General features: G+C 39.0%; 2 protein-coding genes across 3 annotated transcripts in view; both read left to right on the top strand.

The window, feature by feature from the left end:
* LOC136249453 (integrin alpha-V-like) overlaps window positions 1–19422 on the top strand; it is a 58489-nt gene that overhangs the window by 5120 nt on the left and 33947 nt on the right. The window contains exons 3-5 of the mRNA XM_066041462.1: window positions 3003–3076; window positions 4899–5043; window positions 18433–18503. Of these exons, the coding sequence (XP_065897534.1) occupies window positions 3003–3076; window positions 4899–5043; window positions 18433–18503 (290 nt within the window). The remainder of the gene's footprint in view (window positions 1–3002; window positions 3077–4898; window positions 5044–18432; window positions 18504–19422) is intronic.
* LOC136249452 (uncharacterized) lies at window positions 7124–13343 on the top strand. 2 transcript variants are annotated; one of them, XM_066041461.1, is made up of 8 exons: window positions 7129–9834; window positions 9887–9934; window positions 10122–10627; window positions 10684–10881; window positions 10928–11152; window positions 11206–11425; window positions 11480–11527; window positions 11596–13341. In XM_066041461.1, exons 1-8 carry the CDS (start codon window positions 8556–8558, stop codon window positions 11907–11909), a joined length of 2838 nt encoding a protein of 945 aa, XP_065897533.1. In that variant the 5' UTR covers window positions 7129–8555; the 3' UTR covers window positions 11910–13341. The 2 variants fall into 2 exon arrangements, with proteins under 2 accessions (XP_065897532.1, XP_065897533.1); XM_066041460.1 differs by having other exon boundaries at window positions 7124–9834; window positions 11206–11527; window positions 11596–13343.

The following is a 19422-nucleotide window of genomic DNA, read 5'->3' as shown; positions in this document are numbered from 1 at the left end:
CACCCTGTTGCGGAGCCATTCAGTCTTGTTTGTGACATCATAATAACCGTGAATGGTATTGTTTACCAATGGAACAAAGAGCCAAATAGGAAATATTAATACAAAACACACCAATACAGCACTTAAATCTGCTAAATCTTAAAAGAAAACAGTCAATGCTTTACACAGTAACACTACAAGTCAGTGAAGTCACCAATACAGTAGTTTAATGTTTAATAAATGTCAAGAACAGTCTGTGCCGATTTTCGCTCAGCGATCAGGCCCAACGGTCGCTATGGTAAAGAACTAACTTCTTTTGATAACCTCTAGCTTCATTGTTCTACCTCGGACTACAGTAGCCACTTGTTGGTATTTTTTTCTCTTGCACACCACGCGACACCACCATACCAACTTCTGACAAAGGCGAATCGTACCTGGAACTGCTGTTTCGTAACATCGCCCTTCGCTACAGTTTTTAGGCGGTATGGAGGGTCTCTGTTGTGGCTACGAAGTTGAATCTCTGCACAATTTGGACGAAATCTTCAGCACAGTGGCAGGAACTCAAACCGGAACTTAATTTACTATCCATAAACTTCCATGCACTCCCGCACACTGGGATATAAAATAGTCGTATCCCGTATACTCAGATGATATCATTGTTGTTACATTTGTCCTCGGCTCCGCCTTGGACTCGTGTAATAACGATGGTATCACCGTCGTAATGGAACATCATACAGTACGAAAGTAACTGTATAGTAGAGACCACAAAGGAGTAGGCGTGGTCCACGAAGTAATATCACCCAAAAACCAGCCTCAATTTTCCCTGACGATGATGAGACAGTATTGGTTGGGTAAAACTAAGCACAAAAAAGCTTTCAGATCAACCCGAAACACTTTCAACAAGTTGCTACGAAATTTAAAAAAAAAATTTATTCGGCAGAATTTTCTACTGACCGAGTAAGTAACTGACTGATGCCTTCAGACAGGCGTAACTTGATAACGGCTAAGGTTGCGGGCTTGATTTTTTCACTGTTCGACGCCGCTTCGGCCCAACAGGTGCCTTTTGGCATACCGCAGTACGTACAATGCATCCTTCATGGACTTACCAGTGTCCTCATTTGTGTCCCATTCATCTTTGCTGACAGTGAAAAGTGTCGATTTGGTGATAGCACGTGATGGCTTCCCTTCGTAACAGAAATCGTCCGTATTTTTCATAGTGGCTATTTTGAAAGTAGAGTTGCTTTTCAAACAGTTCTTGATTTGTACTGCTGTGTAATGGGTTGAACAGAGCCGACAACGAAGCGTAGTGGATACTTCACTTTTCAGACGATAATTAATATAATTGGGGCGCGCGGCACGATTTCTTTCTTTTGGTATGTGTGGATTGTAGAGGTACTTTTCGAACAGTTCTTGATTCGAAATGCTGTGTAACGGGTTGAACATAACAGACAACGTAGCGTAATGGATATTTCACTTTTCAGACGATAACTGATATAACTGGGGCGCGCGGTGCCATTTCAAATACGGTATGCGTGGGTTTACCAGTCATAGTGAAATTATTTACAAAAAAAGTTAACAAACAAGTACACGAAAAAATTAGGAATTTTCAACTAGAGTAGGGACCATAGCACATCGATAAAAAGTATTGAAACAAGCTGGAGTAGTCCATGATATTAAATCACCATAAAACAATAAGAAGTGTTATATCCCTACTGTGCACTAGTAACTATAACTTAGCAGCCTGAATACGCACAAACTAGTTTAACAAAGTAGCTCACGCATAGTTTGGCATGGTAGACGTTCATCACGTATTTTGGCAGGTTTTGGTCAGAACCCACAATCGATTCTATTGTGAAGTATTTCCGTGATATTTCCAGGACTTGTCCGTTTACATTAACAAACGTAACAGCAACGTTACCTTCTCCTACCCATCATCGAAGCATTTAGGTATGTCTATAAAAGCAATCCAGTGGAGGAATTTGGATTGGCTGGGGTAATTGACCACTCAGCGTGGTGAGGGCTATCAGCCTTCACCGGCTTGGGTGATTAGTCGTACTGGTGTAAATGCCGCGGGCTATTAGCCTGCAGTAAAGCACGTGAGCAACTGTGCTTTATTGCACCGCAAAGAGTGCTTTAATACAATAAAGCACTCTTTGCAGTGCAATAAAGCACTGTTTGCCCTAAAGTTTACTTTGTGAAATTTAAAGTACACTTTTTCCTTTGATCTCACCCATGCAAAGTTCGGTTGCTCTTGTGTAAACAGCAACTCGATAATCAAATTCCTTGGGCTATAGCAATAGATAGTTTTATAGGGTTATATGATATGGTGTGTAAGTTACAGCAGTTTAGAGGCAGTAGATTGGAGCCTCCACTAATTTGGTAGTGAGTTAGATAATTGTTTAAAATTCCTAATTTTTCCTTATGCTCAACAATTTAAATGTCCACTATAAACAAGTACTGCATGCTCATTGCATCTTAATCAAGTTTACGCATATAGGGTGTTTTTAGTCAATTTTTATAGCTGTAATTGGGGTACATACACTACTACATACATGACAGTACTACACTGGATAATTTACATTGCTCCCTATCTGACTAATGACAAGCCATCACAGTTTGCAAAATTTGCCACTGCTTAATTATTTTGACTGTTCTCTATTAGAGTACAGTATATTGATACATGCAACCTCTAAAAATAATTATCACGCTGTAGCTGTGTTACTTTGTGAGTGTTGCATGTTCTTTTTGCTGTCATGTTTTATGTCTAACATTGAACACTGTCAGATAGCACCTTGCATTATTTTCAGATACTGTAACATCTCAAAACACTACCCCTCACCCATCCAGACTAGCTAGCTGCCTTCAGCACATTCAGTGCATCCTACACACTGAGCATTGTCATCGTCCCCCCCCCCCCCCCCCTCTGTATTGCAAGCATTAGTTATACACTATATATATACTAGCACTAATAGTGGAATGTGTGTATGATATTGTTATTCACATATCCAATATTTCAATTTTAGGTAATGCTAATGATGAGCAAAAAAATGGACAGTTCATGGGAGGCACCGTAAGAGTGAGAGATGGTGGACTTCTTGTAAGTTAATGGTGGGCAATTGGCAATGATAGGACAAATTGGGACACTAATTATAATGCATTGTTGTTCATTGTCACTAAGGTTGAGTTATAGTTTGTTTATTGTTTGTCTATGACTTAAGTCATTAATAGTGTTGGAACAGCTCTTGTTTTTTATTTGTTGATTGATGACCCACCCCCATTTCATTAGTCATTTACAATACTGCTTCAACGGCCTTAGTGAGTAAAGTTGCAAATTTTCTAACAAAGTCAGAACACACTGACTGAGAATTCTAGAGACCCTCATTTCACAATTAATTACCTTCATCTGTGATCAGAGGGGGTTGGAAGCGTGCATGCCAGCCCAATGGTTTTGTATTGAAAAGCATGCTGGACCTGGACCTCCTTTGGTGCTGAAATAGATACCTCCCGATTGATGAAATACGACAAGTACATGGCATTGACACAATAAGCCCTGTTAAGCCCCACTGAATAGGTTAGTTCTTTAAACTTGGGCTACATAGAAATCACGCGAAATCTTTGTGCCAGGCCAGGGATGCAGTAAATGTCTTTGTTGACGAGCTAGTAAGACAGAGAAGTTCCACTCAAGAAAACAGTATGAATAAACACTCACGAAGTCATCCTATGCAGCCTACTTCACTAAGACTGTAGTGGTGATGCCCTAGTTTTTGGGATCACACAAGACTAGAAAGATTAAGAAAGTTTCCAGATGAACAAAAGCAACAATTGGCCGCCATGAAGAAGGTTAGAAATGAGTATCATGGCCATCACTGAATGTTGCCGCCTTACTTCAATGCTATACCCCACCTTACAATACAATCTCAAATATGAATGAAAATTTTCGTAGCGCTTATTATGATTCCAACCTCCTCTGATCCGTGGTAATCAGGAATGGCCTTGCCCACGTTATCTTTGGATCTCTAAATTGTGTAGAAGGCTTATCAGCAATTGTCATGGTGGCACAGTACTCCATTAATCTATCCTAAAAGTTTTATGATGGCCTGTAGCATTGTAGTTTAGTACATTAGTCATTGCTAATTTGCACACTTTCACCTAACACTTACTCACAACCTAGCAGTAAGCTACCTTTTCTCTGCCTTATAGAAAAACCCCTCGACAACTACTTGACATTGTGGAAATTTTGAAGTTATTTAATGAGGCTGTGTGGGGCTGGCCAAGGTATGCTCTAGTTTCACGTGGCCAGACTGCGATCTTGCCTCCTTTTTCTTTGTGACATCATTGGTCAGCAAGATAGGGTCTGGTGAATTGCCTGACAGAGTTGTAAATTTCAACTAAAATTCAGTGAATTTGATTTCATTGGTTAGCTGTACGTTGGTATGGCAGAACATAAATTTTACTGCAACTATTTGAACAGGGCTGATACTGTTGCTACGTACCGTTTTCCCGACAAGAACAGCAAGAAACTATAGTAACTGTTTGCCTGTGAATGCAACTTGGCCAGTGGTAATTCACCAGACCCTATCTTGCTGACCAATAACATCACAAAAAGAGGAGGTGAGACAGTGGTGCCACGCGAGACTAACATGTCTGTTATTTACTGATTTACCTTACCAGGGTCTGACTATGGCTAGGGCCATATGGGCTAGGGTGCAACCATACCTTACTGGTATTTTATTGTACTTTGCTTAGTGTGTGTATGTACATACATTTTCCTATATTGTGCACTAGCTACCACAAACACATTGTCCTACTGCCTTTTATGCTGCACTTGTGACCTCATCGTATAAGTTTGCGTGACTACATCGTTACTGCTTGCACTAGCTGATTGTATTTATGTTAAAATCATCTATTTTTTCTTGTAGGTATGTGCTCCACGCTATATTCGTATTAGTGGTGATAGACATCCAATAGGATGGTGTGTGTATACTTATGAAACTGATTTTTCAATGTTTTACCCACCTCCTGGTGTTAATGAGATTAGGTGGTGTAGCCTCGGCTCAAGAATTGGTGAGTTGCATTAATTCAGAAATGTTCCATAATAATTGACCAGGAGTGTGGCTTTCCTGTAACAGTGTCTTGTGTATATATACTCATCAGACATGTGAGCCTAGGTATTCATTTCAAAGTGTTGTAGTGATAAAAAGTATAACTTAGTAGTCATTTGCTCTCCTTTTCCATTTTGACTTTTTAAATTAGTCTAAAATTTCTACTTTGAAGTGGATGTAAGGCATCATTATTCGCCTAGGACTACAGACCTTGTGGACATTGAAGTGTTTCTGTTTTTGTTATAACACAACTTACGTTTTTGGAGCTTTTTTCAGTCTTGCTTCAATTGCTTTCTGAGTAGTACTACATGTTGACGTTTAAAGGCAAATCATAATACAGTACGATAGTACTGTATAGTAGGGACCACAAAGGAGTAGGCGTGGTCCACGAAATAATATCACCCGAAAACCAACCTCGATTTTCCCAGACGGCGATGAAGCAGTATTGGTTAGGTAAAACTAAGCTTTCATATCGACCCGAAATGCTTTCAACAAGTTGCTACGGAATTTTTAAAAAACTTTATTCAACGAGATTTTTAACTGAGTAACTGACTGATGCCTTCAGACAAGCATAACTCGATAACGGCTAAGGCTACGGGCTTGATTTTTTTACTGTTCAACGTCGCTTCGGCCTGACAGGTGCCTTTTGGCATACCGCAGTACGTACAATGCATCCTTCATGGACTTACCAGTGTCCTCCTTTGTGTCCCATTCATCTTTGCTGACAGCGAAAAGTGTTGATTTGGTGATAGCACGTGATGGCTTCCCTTCGTAACGGAAATAGTCTGTATTTTTCATAGTGGCTATTTTGAAAGTAGAGTTGCTTTTCAAACAGTTCTTGATTTGTACTGCTGTGTAATGGGTTGAACATAGCCGACAACGAAGCGTAATGGATACTTCACTTTTTCAGACGATAATTAATATAATTGGGGCGTGCGGCACGATTTCTTTCTTTTGGTATGCGTGGATTGTAGAAGTGCTTTACAAACAGTTATTGATTCAAAATGCTGTGCAATGGGTTGGGGCCAGAGCCACGGTCCAGCCAATCACTTTTCAGCTACTTGATTTTAGTGAAAAGATCGAGGTACTCTAATAGAGCAGTCATCAAAATATACTCTAATAGAACAGTCATCGTTATACTCTAATAAAGCATTCAGTACTTATAGTCTAAGCCATGACATCTGTGTTAACTGTCTTAAAATACCCAGTGAGTCATCTGCATTGAGCTAATTGATCATGCGTGTCATGCATTAGCATGCAGTTACAATCTAAAACTAAACTTTCACGTTGAGAAATTTTTGTATACATCATGAAAACAAAATTAGCTACTAGCTATAATAGTCAGATATGAAACTCAATTAATTGGTAATGTAGCACAAAATTACCATTGATGTTAACAAAAAGAAGAAACTTTGCATAGCCTCCAGATGCCATTTCAGAGTATCTCTTTTCAAAAGTTTTCCGGGGGAGCATGCCCCCTGACCCCTCTAGCTTAGCATGCTATGTGTACTTATAGCACATGCAGTTAAGTAACATACCAAAGCAGATAATCTCTGATTTACAGATCATATTAGATCAATAAAAACTGAGTAGTGTGTATGACTATGACCTTCATTGCAGTCCATGGATGGCCGGACCACTCAAAATCTCTGGGCTCCGGCCCTGCAATGGATTGAACATAGCTGGCAACGAAGCGTGATGGATAGTTCACTTTTCAGACAATAAGGGGCTGGGAATTTCAGATGCGGTATGCGTGGGTTCACCTGTCATAATAAAATTATTTACAAAACAAAGTTAACGAACAAGCACATGAAAAAAAATTGGAATTTTCATTCAACTAGAGTAAGTACCATACATAACACATCGATAAAAAGTACTGAAACAAGTTGGAGTAGTCCGTGATATTGCATCACAATAAACAATAAGAAGTGTTATATCCCTACTGTACATTTCTGTTATGGTATCTTGAGCACAGTAGGGATACAACACTTATTGTTTTACTGTGATTTAATATCATGGACTACCCCAACTTGTTTCAGTACTTTTTATCAATGTGCTATGGTCCCTACTCTAGTTGAAAAATTCCAAATTTTTTCGTGTACTTGTTTTGATAGGGGTTTGGTGACAATTTGTTATCTATACTGTACACCACCATTGCTACAAAAGGTCTGTCTAAACCTCTCTGGAAAGTCTAATTATTGTACCAGCCTTCCCTCTGTATGTTCTGTCCGGACTGGTATAAAATTTATTTATACTTTTGAGATTTTCCTCAGTATAAGTTTTGTCCGTGATTCGCTTTTAAACTCTCTAGACCTACTGGCTGTCCAAAACAATGTGTCATAGCTAACTCTATAAGCTGGTTTATATTCCTATTACTTTGTATGTAAGTGCAATTTTAGACATACACTCTCAGGAGAGATTAGCGTACCCCTGTGTATGGGAGTGTTTACTTCTGCTTTCCGTACCCCTGTGCCATGTCACTTTCCAATATGTATAGGATATTCCTGGAAAATTACTCCCTATATACACTGTATTATGGGGGTAATTTTGCACACCCCACACACAATGTATATCTATTATATAAAGCTGAAATGCTGTCTGTCTGTCCGTGATCCAGCTAACTCCCGAACAGTAGCTCCGATTGACCCTGGATTTTGCTGCATATTAATCGTCATCAAACTGGCACCAGGGAGTTTATTAATAGGAATTTCTAGCATGTCCCGTTTGCTGGACAGTGCCAAAAAATCGCCATTACCCCAAGTTTATAAATAGGTTTTTCAAGCACAGCTACTTCCCACTACATGGAATGGCGATTGCAGCCTTATGCCTTTGATCTACGTTATAATACACATCCATTGGTGGTAGGTACATGGGTCATTCAATGTCAAATCACCGAGAAATTGTTGGGTCACCTCCCAGATTTTGACGAAACTTGGTGTGTTTGTAGTACCTATGGTGCTCACCAATTTTTAGCCTCATACAGAACATAGTTTCTGATTTATGACCACAAATATTTTGAATATTTCATGAAAAATTGGTTTGTCTTGAGTTACAAAATCCAAAATCAACTGTAGCTCACCGCTGTGTTAATATTTTGAAATAACATTTTCAGCGATTAAAGACCGTTAATTAATAGTTCAAGTAATCCATAAACTATGAGATATCAATTTAATTTAGGTTCAGAAAGGCTCCATTAAAAATTTTAATCCTTAATATTTCAAGAAGTGCTACTTCAAATTCTTTGATTTTTTTAGTAAATACTAATTAGGTTATGGCAAGAGTTCATAATATTATAGGGGGGGAGAGTATCCTACTTCAGTATGCCCTGTACAAACGCGAACGGCCAAGTGTTTCCGTTTACCTTCGCTTTCTATCGGATATTGCATTACCACCTGAAGTGTAAAATTTCAAGCACGTGTTGTGGTGTGCTCGTGCCATATCGTTAACGTTTATTGATGTGAAGAAACTTGTGGGATGGAGACTACCCCAACGAGGCCATTTAGCCGTTCCAAGATCTGCCGCGATAATAGTAGCGATCCGGATTATGCTCCTGTCTCAAAACGGTTGCGAACGGAGCTCAAGGTTGCTCCTGATTTGCCAACCACGCACCTCTTTCTGGAAACTGAACCAACGCCAACATCCTCGCCAGCACCGCTGCTTGAAGGTTCATTATCGCTTACTAGTACCATCAGTGGTGGAGTAGAAGTGGTAAATCCAATCGAAGAAGAAATGTACGGAGAGACTTCAAACTCTAGTGAGGCACGCGTGTCTTCTGTGGAGAGCAGTGCTATGGAATTGATACCAAAAGACGATGAAAGTTCGAGGTCAGGTTTATCAGAGAATGACAGGAGTGTAGAACGTGATGGAATAAGTACTGTCCCGCCTCTAAGCCATTTCCAGCAGTTGGTTGTAGATAAGTTTCCTGAACTGAAGCCTACTTTTCTTGAAGATTCACACAAGAACAGCATTTTGGAAATTACTCACAGAACAGTACACTACCATCCACCTGCTGGATATGTAAATCGTGTAAGAATGGTCTTGTATGTGAACAGCAATGGAGATAGATATTGTTATAATGTTCAAGCTTTGCTAGTATCTGTGAAAGAGGGAGTGGTTTCTACGGATAAAGAATTTGTTGAGCTTTGCAACAGTTTACGGCATTGTAAGGGGTTTGTGTTTTGTCCAGGGATCAGCTATCAGAGATATCAAGATGAATACTATTCAGTGCTCCGTTTTCACAACAAGCAAGTTAACTTGACTGAATCTCCATTTCAGCGGGTAGAATCAAAAAGTTGCTTGCGTTGGTATAAGTTACCAAAGAATGCCACATTTGCAGAGCAAGCTTCTGATGAAGTTCTTTGTACACATTGCAAACGTCTTGTTTCACGCTTGGAGGATCGAAAAAAGATCTCAGAAAATGTCAGTCCTTGTAGGCGGGTCAAACGACAGTCTGCAAGCTCTAATTACCCAATAATGTATTTATCACCAGCTAGTGTAAAGAAACGGAAGGAAAATATGCAAGCAGAAAGATCCAAAGACAAGGCATTGTTAGCCAAATTTTCAAAGCTAGATATCACCTTGGATGATTCTCAGCATGATGAAATGTGTAGAATTACAGATGAATTGGAAACCCACCACAAGGATCAGCTGGAGGACATCTACCAGGAGGCTGGTGGTTCTAGAGAAGCTATTAAAGATATTTGGCAGGCAGACAAAGAACGAGCTGACTTTTACAAGGATCAGAAGAAAAATGGTATTTAACATTTAATTTGTATGTAATATTTTAATTTCGGTTTACTGATTAGGTTGTGGGAAGCGAGGGAACCGATGGAGTCTGGTTACTATTCGCATTGGTAAGGCATAACTACTCTGATATGAAATAGTATAGTATGTCCAATGATTTTTTTGGAATATTATTTTGCGGGACAAGGAGCACTACAAATGTCCGAACTTGATCAATTCTATTCTTGAGTTATTAAATGTTTTTGTGAATCAGCTCAATGTGGACATACTATATAGTTTGCTTTCTCTCTAATGTAGCTCTTTCTGTGTTTGTAAGAAGTCCTGCGGCATACGAGGCTTTGAAAAGCTTTAATATTCTTCACTTGCCTGCAAGAAGCACTTTGCAAGCATACACTGGATGTTTTCTTCATGAAGGAGGTGCATCATGGGAAAGCATAGCCAAGCAAGTTGAACTATTTCAACAATTTAAAGCATCGCAGAAGGCTCAAGGAAAATTGGAACCCCTTGCTGACGGTGTCCTGATTTTCGATGAAGTAAAGGTCATTTCACGCTTAATGTGGAACTCAAGAAGCCAGACTATCATAGGCCTGGCAATGAATGCTGAGGACCAGCAGTCTCTACATGATGTGTACGAGCTGTTCCACAAGGACAAAGCTGTTGAGCAAACAAGCTACATCATGCAGTTCTTGTGGCGTGACTTGACCTCATCTTTTGATATAGTTGGACCCTACTTCACCAGCTCAGAAAATTTTACTGCTAAAGTCATACATGCATGTGTACTTGAGACCATTCAATTATTTCAGGTAATTGCAATAAAAATAATATAAAGTATTGTAACTTAGATATGATATTCTTTTAGATACATGGATTTTCTACCAGCTTACTTGTATGTGACGGAGCAGCACCCAACCTGACTGTGGTGAAGTCGACACATGGCCATTCTGGGGCATACAATATCAACAGTGAATTAAGTGACCAGTACGAGGTTAAACCATATTTTGTTAACCCTTTTAATCCTCCCCATTTAATTCACTGGTTGATTTGCCCAAGTCACCAGGTAAATAATCAATCATTTCAATGTTTGCATTAATATGTGTATTTAGCTGAAGAACATGATCAACGCTCTCCACTCATCTCGTCCAGGTGGAACAAAACGTTTCACCTTGGATGATAAGCAGTTTGGTTGGCAAACAATAGTGGACATGTTTGACAGAGAATGTCAACGTGTAAAGAATGGTAATGCACGTATGATACCAAAGTTGCGTGAAGCACACATCATCCGTGACTCATGGATCAAGTTGAATGTAGCACCAGCAAAAATTATGCAGGTTAATTACAAACAGAAATGACATGAAATACTCATCATTCATTTCTTTTACAGCAGGAGCAAGTACTTGGTGAACTGTTTGACTACACTCAACAACATCAAGATGCTAATCAAGTGAAGTACACTATGAAGTACCTTGAGGCATGCAGCAAGATTTTTGAGAATGGTCTGCTAAGTCATGATCGTGTTACCGATGTCAATTCAGCAATTCTTAAAAACATTAGAGAAGGGTTCAAGTTTTTTCGCAGCTGGCACAACTCCCTATCTGAAGCCGGTAAATACCTAACAACTATCTTTTGTACTTATTTTACAATGTCATGTTTACTAGCCACTCCGAATCAGCCAATACAGCCTAACAAATTTCTGGCATGGCAAAGTAAGTAATAATTTGTAGTATTTATTGGTACATTGCTGTTGGCATCATTATGTGTATTTTTTTTGTAGCATGGGATTTACTGAGAATTTGTGTTTATGGATTTGAGTCTTTCTGCACCTATTTTTTAAACCGATATCCTAACCGATTTGTTAGTCCTCTACGAGTATCTGGCAGTGCAGTGGAATCTTTATTTAGCCAGTACAAGAGATCAGCAGGTGGCAAGCTGGATGCCATTAACTACCCGATTTCAAGAGCAGCCCATCTGATCAAGGAGACTGTATCTACCCATCATTCTGGTTCAGGATATAGGAACCAGTCTCTATGTACTTTTCAGGGAGATGTCTGCCTGAAAAGGAAACAGTACAACAAATTACAGAAGTAATACAAATATTTTTAATATTGTGAACAAATCATGAGCTAATTATTGTGTCCATAAGAATTATTTCTTTTTGCTTTTCAAGTTTACATGGTGGGTTAGTAGAGTATCCCTTAAATTTTGTCCAGAGACAGAAGCTGTTCCTTTTTTAATAGCAGATGTGGCTTTATAAGAGTCCAAAAATTCTTGAATGCGTGTGTTTGTCAGTTTTGATACAAATTCATGAAATACATCATCTATGACTGATGACTGGAAACTTTCCGTAGACTCGAAACGGCTTGTCAGAACAGCTGAGAACAACTCCTTATGCTTAGCTTCACTGTGAACACGCTTAACAGTTTCTTGTACCAGCAACTTTCCATACTTGCGAAAGCCTTCCTCATTGCAACACGTCTTCACAGTTCGATCTACTTCCTGCAAAAATGGTAGTACTTCTTCACAAGGAAAGTACATGTACCCTCTATCTCTATATTGTAAGTATTTTGGTACATGCTCCTTGTTTTTTGTGTTTAATGCTTGTAAAATATGAATCTCTTGAGATACCTTTTCTTTTTGCTTGGTTTGATCGGACTTCATGGATTTATAGCGGCCATGCAACATGCTTGCCAACGTTGCCCCACCAAATCGGTAGTACACATCAACAGGATCAACCGTGGCACATTGGGCAGCAGTTGTATCAGATGATACCTGCAATGCTGATTGGCTCCCTTTAAGCAGCTTATTGAAGACTTCAGCCAAAAAAACTAACATAAAGATCTTTGCCACTTCATGTCCAACCATTTGTGCTTCATAGAAGCTCACCCACTGTTGCCGAGCTAATAGCAGAGTGTTTGTGGTGGCATCAGATGGATCTAATGGTAGTTGGGCAAGTTCTGTAGTGCTTTTGACTAAAAAAATACTACACTTCTGGTGCCACTGAAATTGAAACGTTATAAACTTGTCCTTCTTCTGTGCACAGGCTAGATAAAGCTCGATAAACAAACTCTTTAGACATTTCACAACGAAAAAAATATCCTTGGGTTCAAATGCCAACGAAAACTCTTTGACTGAAGTGTTAACGTGCTCTGTCAACTTGTAGCGGGTGACATCTAAGCAAAACGCTGCTACCTCGGACAGAGATAGTACACGAACTTGCTTGACAAGGCTTTCCCGTTCCTTCTTAGTCGCAACCTTTCTTCGTCTTGCTTTCTTAGGAGCAGGTTCTGTTGGCAACTCATCAAAATCTGGAGACATCTCTACCACGCATTCTTCTAATCCCAAGTCAAACTGCTCTTGCCGTTCCATTTAGATCACACCATGTATTTTTGTGACTTCGCGTGATATCGATGATCACTTTTCGTCACGTGACTATTTAGCACCTGGATGTGGCAATAAGTATTGCATCATAACTTGGCCGTTCGCGTTTGTACAGGGCATACTGAAGTAGGATACTCTCCCCCCTATAATATTATGAACTCTTGGTTATGGTGTATTGTTGGTAAAATTTTTGTGGTGGGGCCACAATGGGTTCGAGAGATATAATTAAATATGTTGTGGTATGTAGTGGAATTTTGTAGTCTATTATATTGCTATATGGGAGTGTACACTGTACACCTCTAATAACCACCGCTGATAAGGCCATGCCAACCTTGTCTTACACAATGAAGGTGTCCAAGTACAGTGCAACCTGTATTAGTGACCACCTGTATTGAAAGACCACCTTTGTGCTGCAATTTATTTAGTTGGATTTACTGTATGGGTAATTCCATATCAGTTCACCAAAGTTTTGCACATGGCCCCCTCGGAATTGGACAAAATTTGGTGGGTGGGTATCCAAAGTGGTCATGTGTCCCTTCACGCATTTATTGTAAGGTTTCCCTGAAATGACTTATTTAGCATACTATTTTTGCTGTACTTGTGATCATTCAAAGCATCATAACTTAGGTGTTTTTAAAATGAATTACACCACCTTAAAGCTCAAAGAAAAAGCTTTCGTTTGGTATATTTAACAGCTTAATTTACTGAAGTTGATAATTAACTACGTCTTCTAATCTTTGACCGTTGCTCTACCAAAAAGTGCTGATTAGAATTTTGAATATTTGACAACATTCACCTATTAGTTGAAGTTTCAGCTTGGGGTCTCTATGGGATTATGAGATAGGTAGCTAGCGGTGTTTGCGGTATTATACATGTAGTAGATATCCCTTGCAGTATTGCATACCTTGAAGTCCGTTCTGTTGATTTAGGTTTGCAGACACACAAGACTCTTTGATTCAACTGCAAGTTAAATGTATGCATATATAAACAGGTTGTGACAAAGGCATGTAATACAAGTTTGTTACTGTGATGATACAGTGTGATGCTGTTTGGTAGCAAAAGTCATTTCTTTTTTGTCAGAGTACACACAACCACTTCTTGTCCTTGGGTCTATGAGAGTTAGAATGTCATCCATTGGTATAGTGTGGATATTCTGGGGCTCTGAATACTTGAACAAGTTTGATGGACCGCAGAAATGTCAGCTTTACTTCCTAGTGTCACTGCAAACTTCATCAAGCACACAAGCTAACCATTGATTCTCTTCTTGTAAACAAGTGACAAATCCAACAATCAATTCTGGTGAAACTTCATTTTTTGCTAGAGCAACTCTCTTTCCTGAAAACATCAGCTTATAAGTAAAATTTTATTTCCACTCTGCTTTCTGAGATTGGCACAAAAGAGTGGTTTTCTCATACCATGGGTTATATGTGAGAGTTGAAAGTAATTTTCATTGTTACAATACCCAAAGTAAGTGACAAGTATGTTGCTACATGTCCAATTGAACAACTGACTGGTGTCATTAGCTGGTCATTGTATTGCCTTTGCAAGCTATATAAGCTGGCTGCATTTGAAAACCATACAACTAAATAAATTGCGTGGTCTTTCAATACAGGTGGTCACTAATACAGGTTGCACTGTACTTGGACACCTTCATTGTGCAAGACAAAGCTGGCATGGCCTTATCAGCAGTGGTTATTAGAGGTGTACAGTGTACACTCCCATATAGCAATAATAGACTACAAAATTCCACTACATACCACAACATATTTAATTATATCTCTTGAGCCCATTGTGGCCCCACCACAAAAATTTTACCAACAATACACCATAACCTAATTATTATTTACTAAAAAAATCAAAGAATTTGAAGCAGCACTTTTTGAAATATTAAGGATTAAAGTTTTTAATGGAGCCTTTTTGAACCTTAATTAAATTGATATTCCATAGTTTATGGATTACTTGAACTATCAATTAACAGTCTTTAATTGCTGAAAATGTTATTTTAAAATATTAACACAGTGGTGAGCTACAGTTGATTTTGCAACTCAAGACGAACCAATTTTTCATGAAATATTCAAAATATTTGTGGTCATAAATCAGAAACTATGTGGTGTATGACGCTGAAAATTGGAATGGGTCATGAGCACCACAGGTACTACAAACATACCAAGTTTCGTCAAAATCTGAGAGGTGACCCTACAATTTCTCGGTGATTTGACATGGAATGACCCACATGGCAAATTCTACTGCTACGGTGTCACTGTGGAATAAAAGTTTTCAACATTTTCTGACACGTGCCACGCTCACATTTCAACCGTAATTAACTTCAAACTCTACAAGCCTACTCTTTACCCCAAATTGTTTATCCAGTGGTGGAATTCATGCCTAAAAGTAATGAACTAACCTTACAATTAAGCAAGAAAGCAAACATACAGGAAAGTTGAAGTACAATATAACGTGAATTTACGGAAACACGCTTACCTAGAAATCCCGTTGCTATGTCAATAGTAATGACATCAGACACGTGTGACGTGTTGAACAATTCTAAACAATGTGCAATGAAGGAAAGCGAGTTTCTGTGCCTCTAGAGTGGTAAATAGGTGGATCACAGCAAAGTAGAAGAGTAACAGTGAGGCATCTCTGCCTAGAGTGACATTCGTTTTACAAAATCCATGCCAATGCACAGAAATTCGCGACTGAAGAGAGTGATATCATAAGTCTTTGGCCTCCTGGAATATGGCCTCCTGGAATATGAACTCTGGAGAAGAGTAAGAACAGCACAAGCCTGAACTGAATGGGATAGGAATACAGCTTTGAGTGAGTCAAAGACCAAGGGAATCAAATGGAAGTGGTCGATAGGAACTCAGCTTTGAGTGAGCCAAAGGCAAAAGAAATAAACGCAGCTAGCTAGGAACATAGATAATATAGTACAAGTAAGAATTGGCAAAGAGCTACTAGGAATGATTGAGGGGGAAGTGGAAACATCTATGCTGGAACTTAATAGAAGCAAATGGGAGTTGTCGAGGCTACGAGTGAGCCAAGAAACTGAGTGAGTAGGATGGAATTTATATTCGCACTTGGGCACAGCAGGTGGGTAAACTAAGGGTATTTGCAGGCTCGCCTTTAGCCTAGCTTTAATACCCTTAATCACATGCAACTTTAATTCAACTTCGATCATATGGATGCACAAACCAACTCCATATGTCACATATGTACAATTGCTGTTTGCTTTTTTTTTAAAAAACGTGTGTGTGTGTACCTATCTACCTATGTTTGTCCGTACACACCCATGTGAGCAGAATTAGTAAATGGTAGAAGTAGCTTGCACGTAAGAAGTAGAAGTGAAATAAAGTCTGTATTAAACTTCTGCACAGGTAAACTTTGCACTGAGGTGGTTAGTTCTTGGGTATGACGACTCTTCATATACTTCGTAAACAATCTTCCTTTCAGTTTTGTAGATGTTTAACACCTTTAAAACAACATTGAAGGCCTCTTAGGCTACCAGAGATAGCGTATCCTTCAGGTTGAAAGGGGGCATTACCTGTACTTATGTGAACAAAAATGAAGGGCAGCCTCGAGGCTTTGTCTAAACCATTTGCATGAGAAAACATGTTAGACACACTATAAAACAATGAGAAGATACTTCTGTGCATAATTTGCTGTTTAAAATGGTTTGTTATAGTTATGCTCTTCCTTAGCAGTGCATAGCAACATAATTACCGAATTACAAAATAATTCATTAATTATGAAATATGCTAAATTACAGTATTTATAAATCTAATTGTCTAGCTGAATTACTAATAACAATATAAATGTACATGGTTGATTAATTGCCTATTTGGTTAGAATGGCTGTATTAACTGCATGGATGCCTGGTTTTAGAAGTAACATTACGTCATCTTGTTCCTTCTACTTACAGCATTCTCTCCTTACTTCATATATTGTACTTTGCATGGGAGGATCAAAGCGATGCTGTGCACTGTATTGTCCATACAGTACTAATTAGCAGCATAACTGTACTGTATGAGTCATACAGTACAGTTATGCACTTAATTGGGCAAATACAGTACAGTTATGCGGAGAATTTATTTAAGGAATGTTACAAAAACAACCCACTGGGACAACACATGGGTGATACTGTAAATCGCTAAAACCAGCCAAACTAATCCTACCAGTTCGTTTTACAACTGAAATAGATTGTATAAACACTCACTGATCATCTGATCGCGAATCTATTTAAACACGACTCCACTATGACAGCACAATTGATTACATGCGTGACAATGTATATCGCTAAAACTAACCCTATTAGTTCGTTCTACTACTAGAAATAGATTTGCATAATCACTTACTGATATCCTTAACACTAAAAATCGCAGTGGTTTGAGTACTAGAGAAAATCGCTCTAAGCCTGATGACCAGGAAGTACAATATAACATTTAAAGCACCACCTATGCTTGTGTGTGCGAAAAACTATTACAGCACTTGGGGGTGTCTCGAGGCAAATACAGCACTTGGCTTCGCCTCGTGCTGTATTAGCCTCTTGACATGCCCCCTAATGCTGTATTTTCCGTACACACGCACGTGACGGTGCTTTAACTATATCTTAAAGTGCTCAGGCTGCTGTATAGACACTGCACTCATATAGATAATAGTACACACCCTGTATATTTCTGTACTTTCTATGGTACTTGTAGCTGCATGTTAGGATTTGCCATGCCCCTTCATGATCTAGCAGCTGCCCCTTAATGATCTAGCTGTACTTATCGTAATTGATCATATTGACCATACCTCTTTGGTAGCATGATGAAAGAAGACATGGAAAGACCACGCCCCTTGAAAATATTGTGTAAGCTAATCATCTGAGACCCACTCGAGATATTCTGATAAAGCAGTCACCCTATCACAACAGCCATGTTCACTATTCTAATAGAGTACAGTCGCATGTATATATCACAGCTGTACAAAAAAGACAAAAAAACTATGCAAACTAATGTATTTTTAAAATATTAATTTGAGGGATCATAGTGATAAAAAGGAAGTTGGAAAATCCTTGCTTTGGCATTGAGCAAAATAATTGCATGCTAATGTAGGGATTTTCCCATGGGGCTGTATTGTAATACCATCATTCATTCTTGTTTCAAAAGTTTTATTGCTTGGATCCCTACTTCATTTTTAAATACACTAGTTTAATGACCACAAACAATCATGTAGTGTTGTCTTTGGTTGACAGGTACTCACCTTGACCTGTCTGTGTGTGGACTTGGTTCAGGAGGTGATATAACTGGAAATCAGGACTTTATTGTAAGTGCTATAACTAGTATATTGATGTACAGTACTATAGCACTGAGTAGTGGGGATTATAAGGTGTATGAAGCAGGGGAGAGGCACAAACAGGCCAAGTTGTAGGTGGTGGGGGAGAGCAGTTAGTTGCTGTATTTTTGAAGCAGCAAATAATCACCTCTTAGTAGTGTCTAGCACTGTTGATTTTTGCCTCTTGGCCTTTGAAGATGGTTGTGAAGCCTTAAAAGCTGTTTAAAAGGTCTTTAGGGTTCACAGTATTTTTGTTGTTGACTGTCATAATATTATTATGACTGCCATTAAAAACCATCAGTTAGGATTACATAGGCGTAGGAAACACCTCATGATTGGGGGGGGGGGGGGGGGGGCAGACAGACAATGTTAAGGATAAGATTCTGGCTGGCTTGGCTGTCTTCCTTTGTCTGGTTCTACAGTATTGTGTAGCTATCTCCTGCAAGTTGTGTATGCATAATTATAGTGTGTCACCCGCCGCTGTCCCATTGCTACACCACTGATGAACCTTATTTAGCTCTAGTTGATGTTGATACTGTGCTGTATATTGGCTAATAATTTTTATCTGTTGATGTTGCCTATAATGTATTCGATACTGCAATAATGTATTGTTCTCTCCTGTATGTTTTGTATACATAATTAAATATACTTTGTACACATCACTGTGCCATTACCGCACCAATGATGTACTGGAACTTAGCTACTGGTGGCCTTTAGTTACAATGCCACTATTGTGTTGTATCTGTCACTACTATGACATATTGAGTTGATTTGGGGATCATGCCTTCACCACCTAATAGCCTCACCAGGAGGCTGTCACGTTGGTGTATGTACTTGGTTGTATGTTAGTAATAATATGAAGATGAATAAAATGGTAAATTTCAGTTTTGTCTCAAATACGTGTTTCCTT

The sequence above is a fragment of the Dysidea avara genome, chromosome 3 (genome assembly GCF_963678975.1).
Source record: "Dysidea avara chromosome 3, odDysAvar1.4, whole genome shotgun sequence".
NCBI lineage: Eukaryota > Metazoa > Porifera > Demospongiae > Dictyoceratida > Dysideidae > Dysidea > Dysidea avara.
Note: the sequence above shows the minus strand (reverse complement) of the source record. Positions and strands in the feature narration are given on the sequence as shown.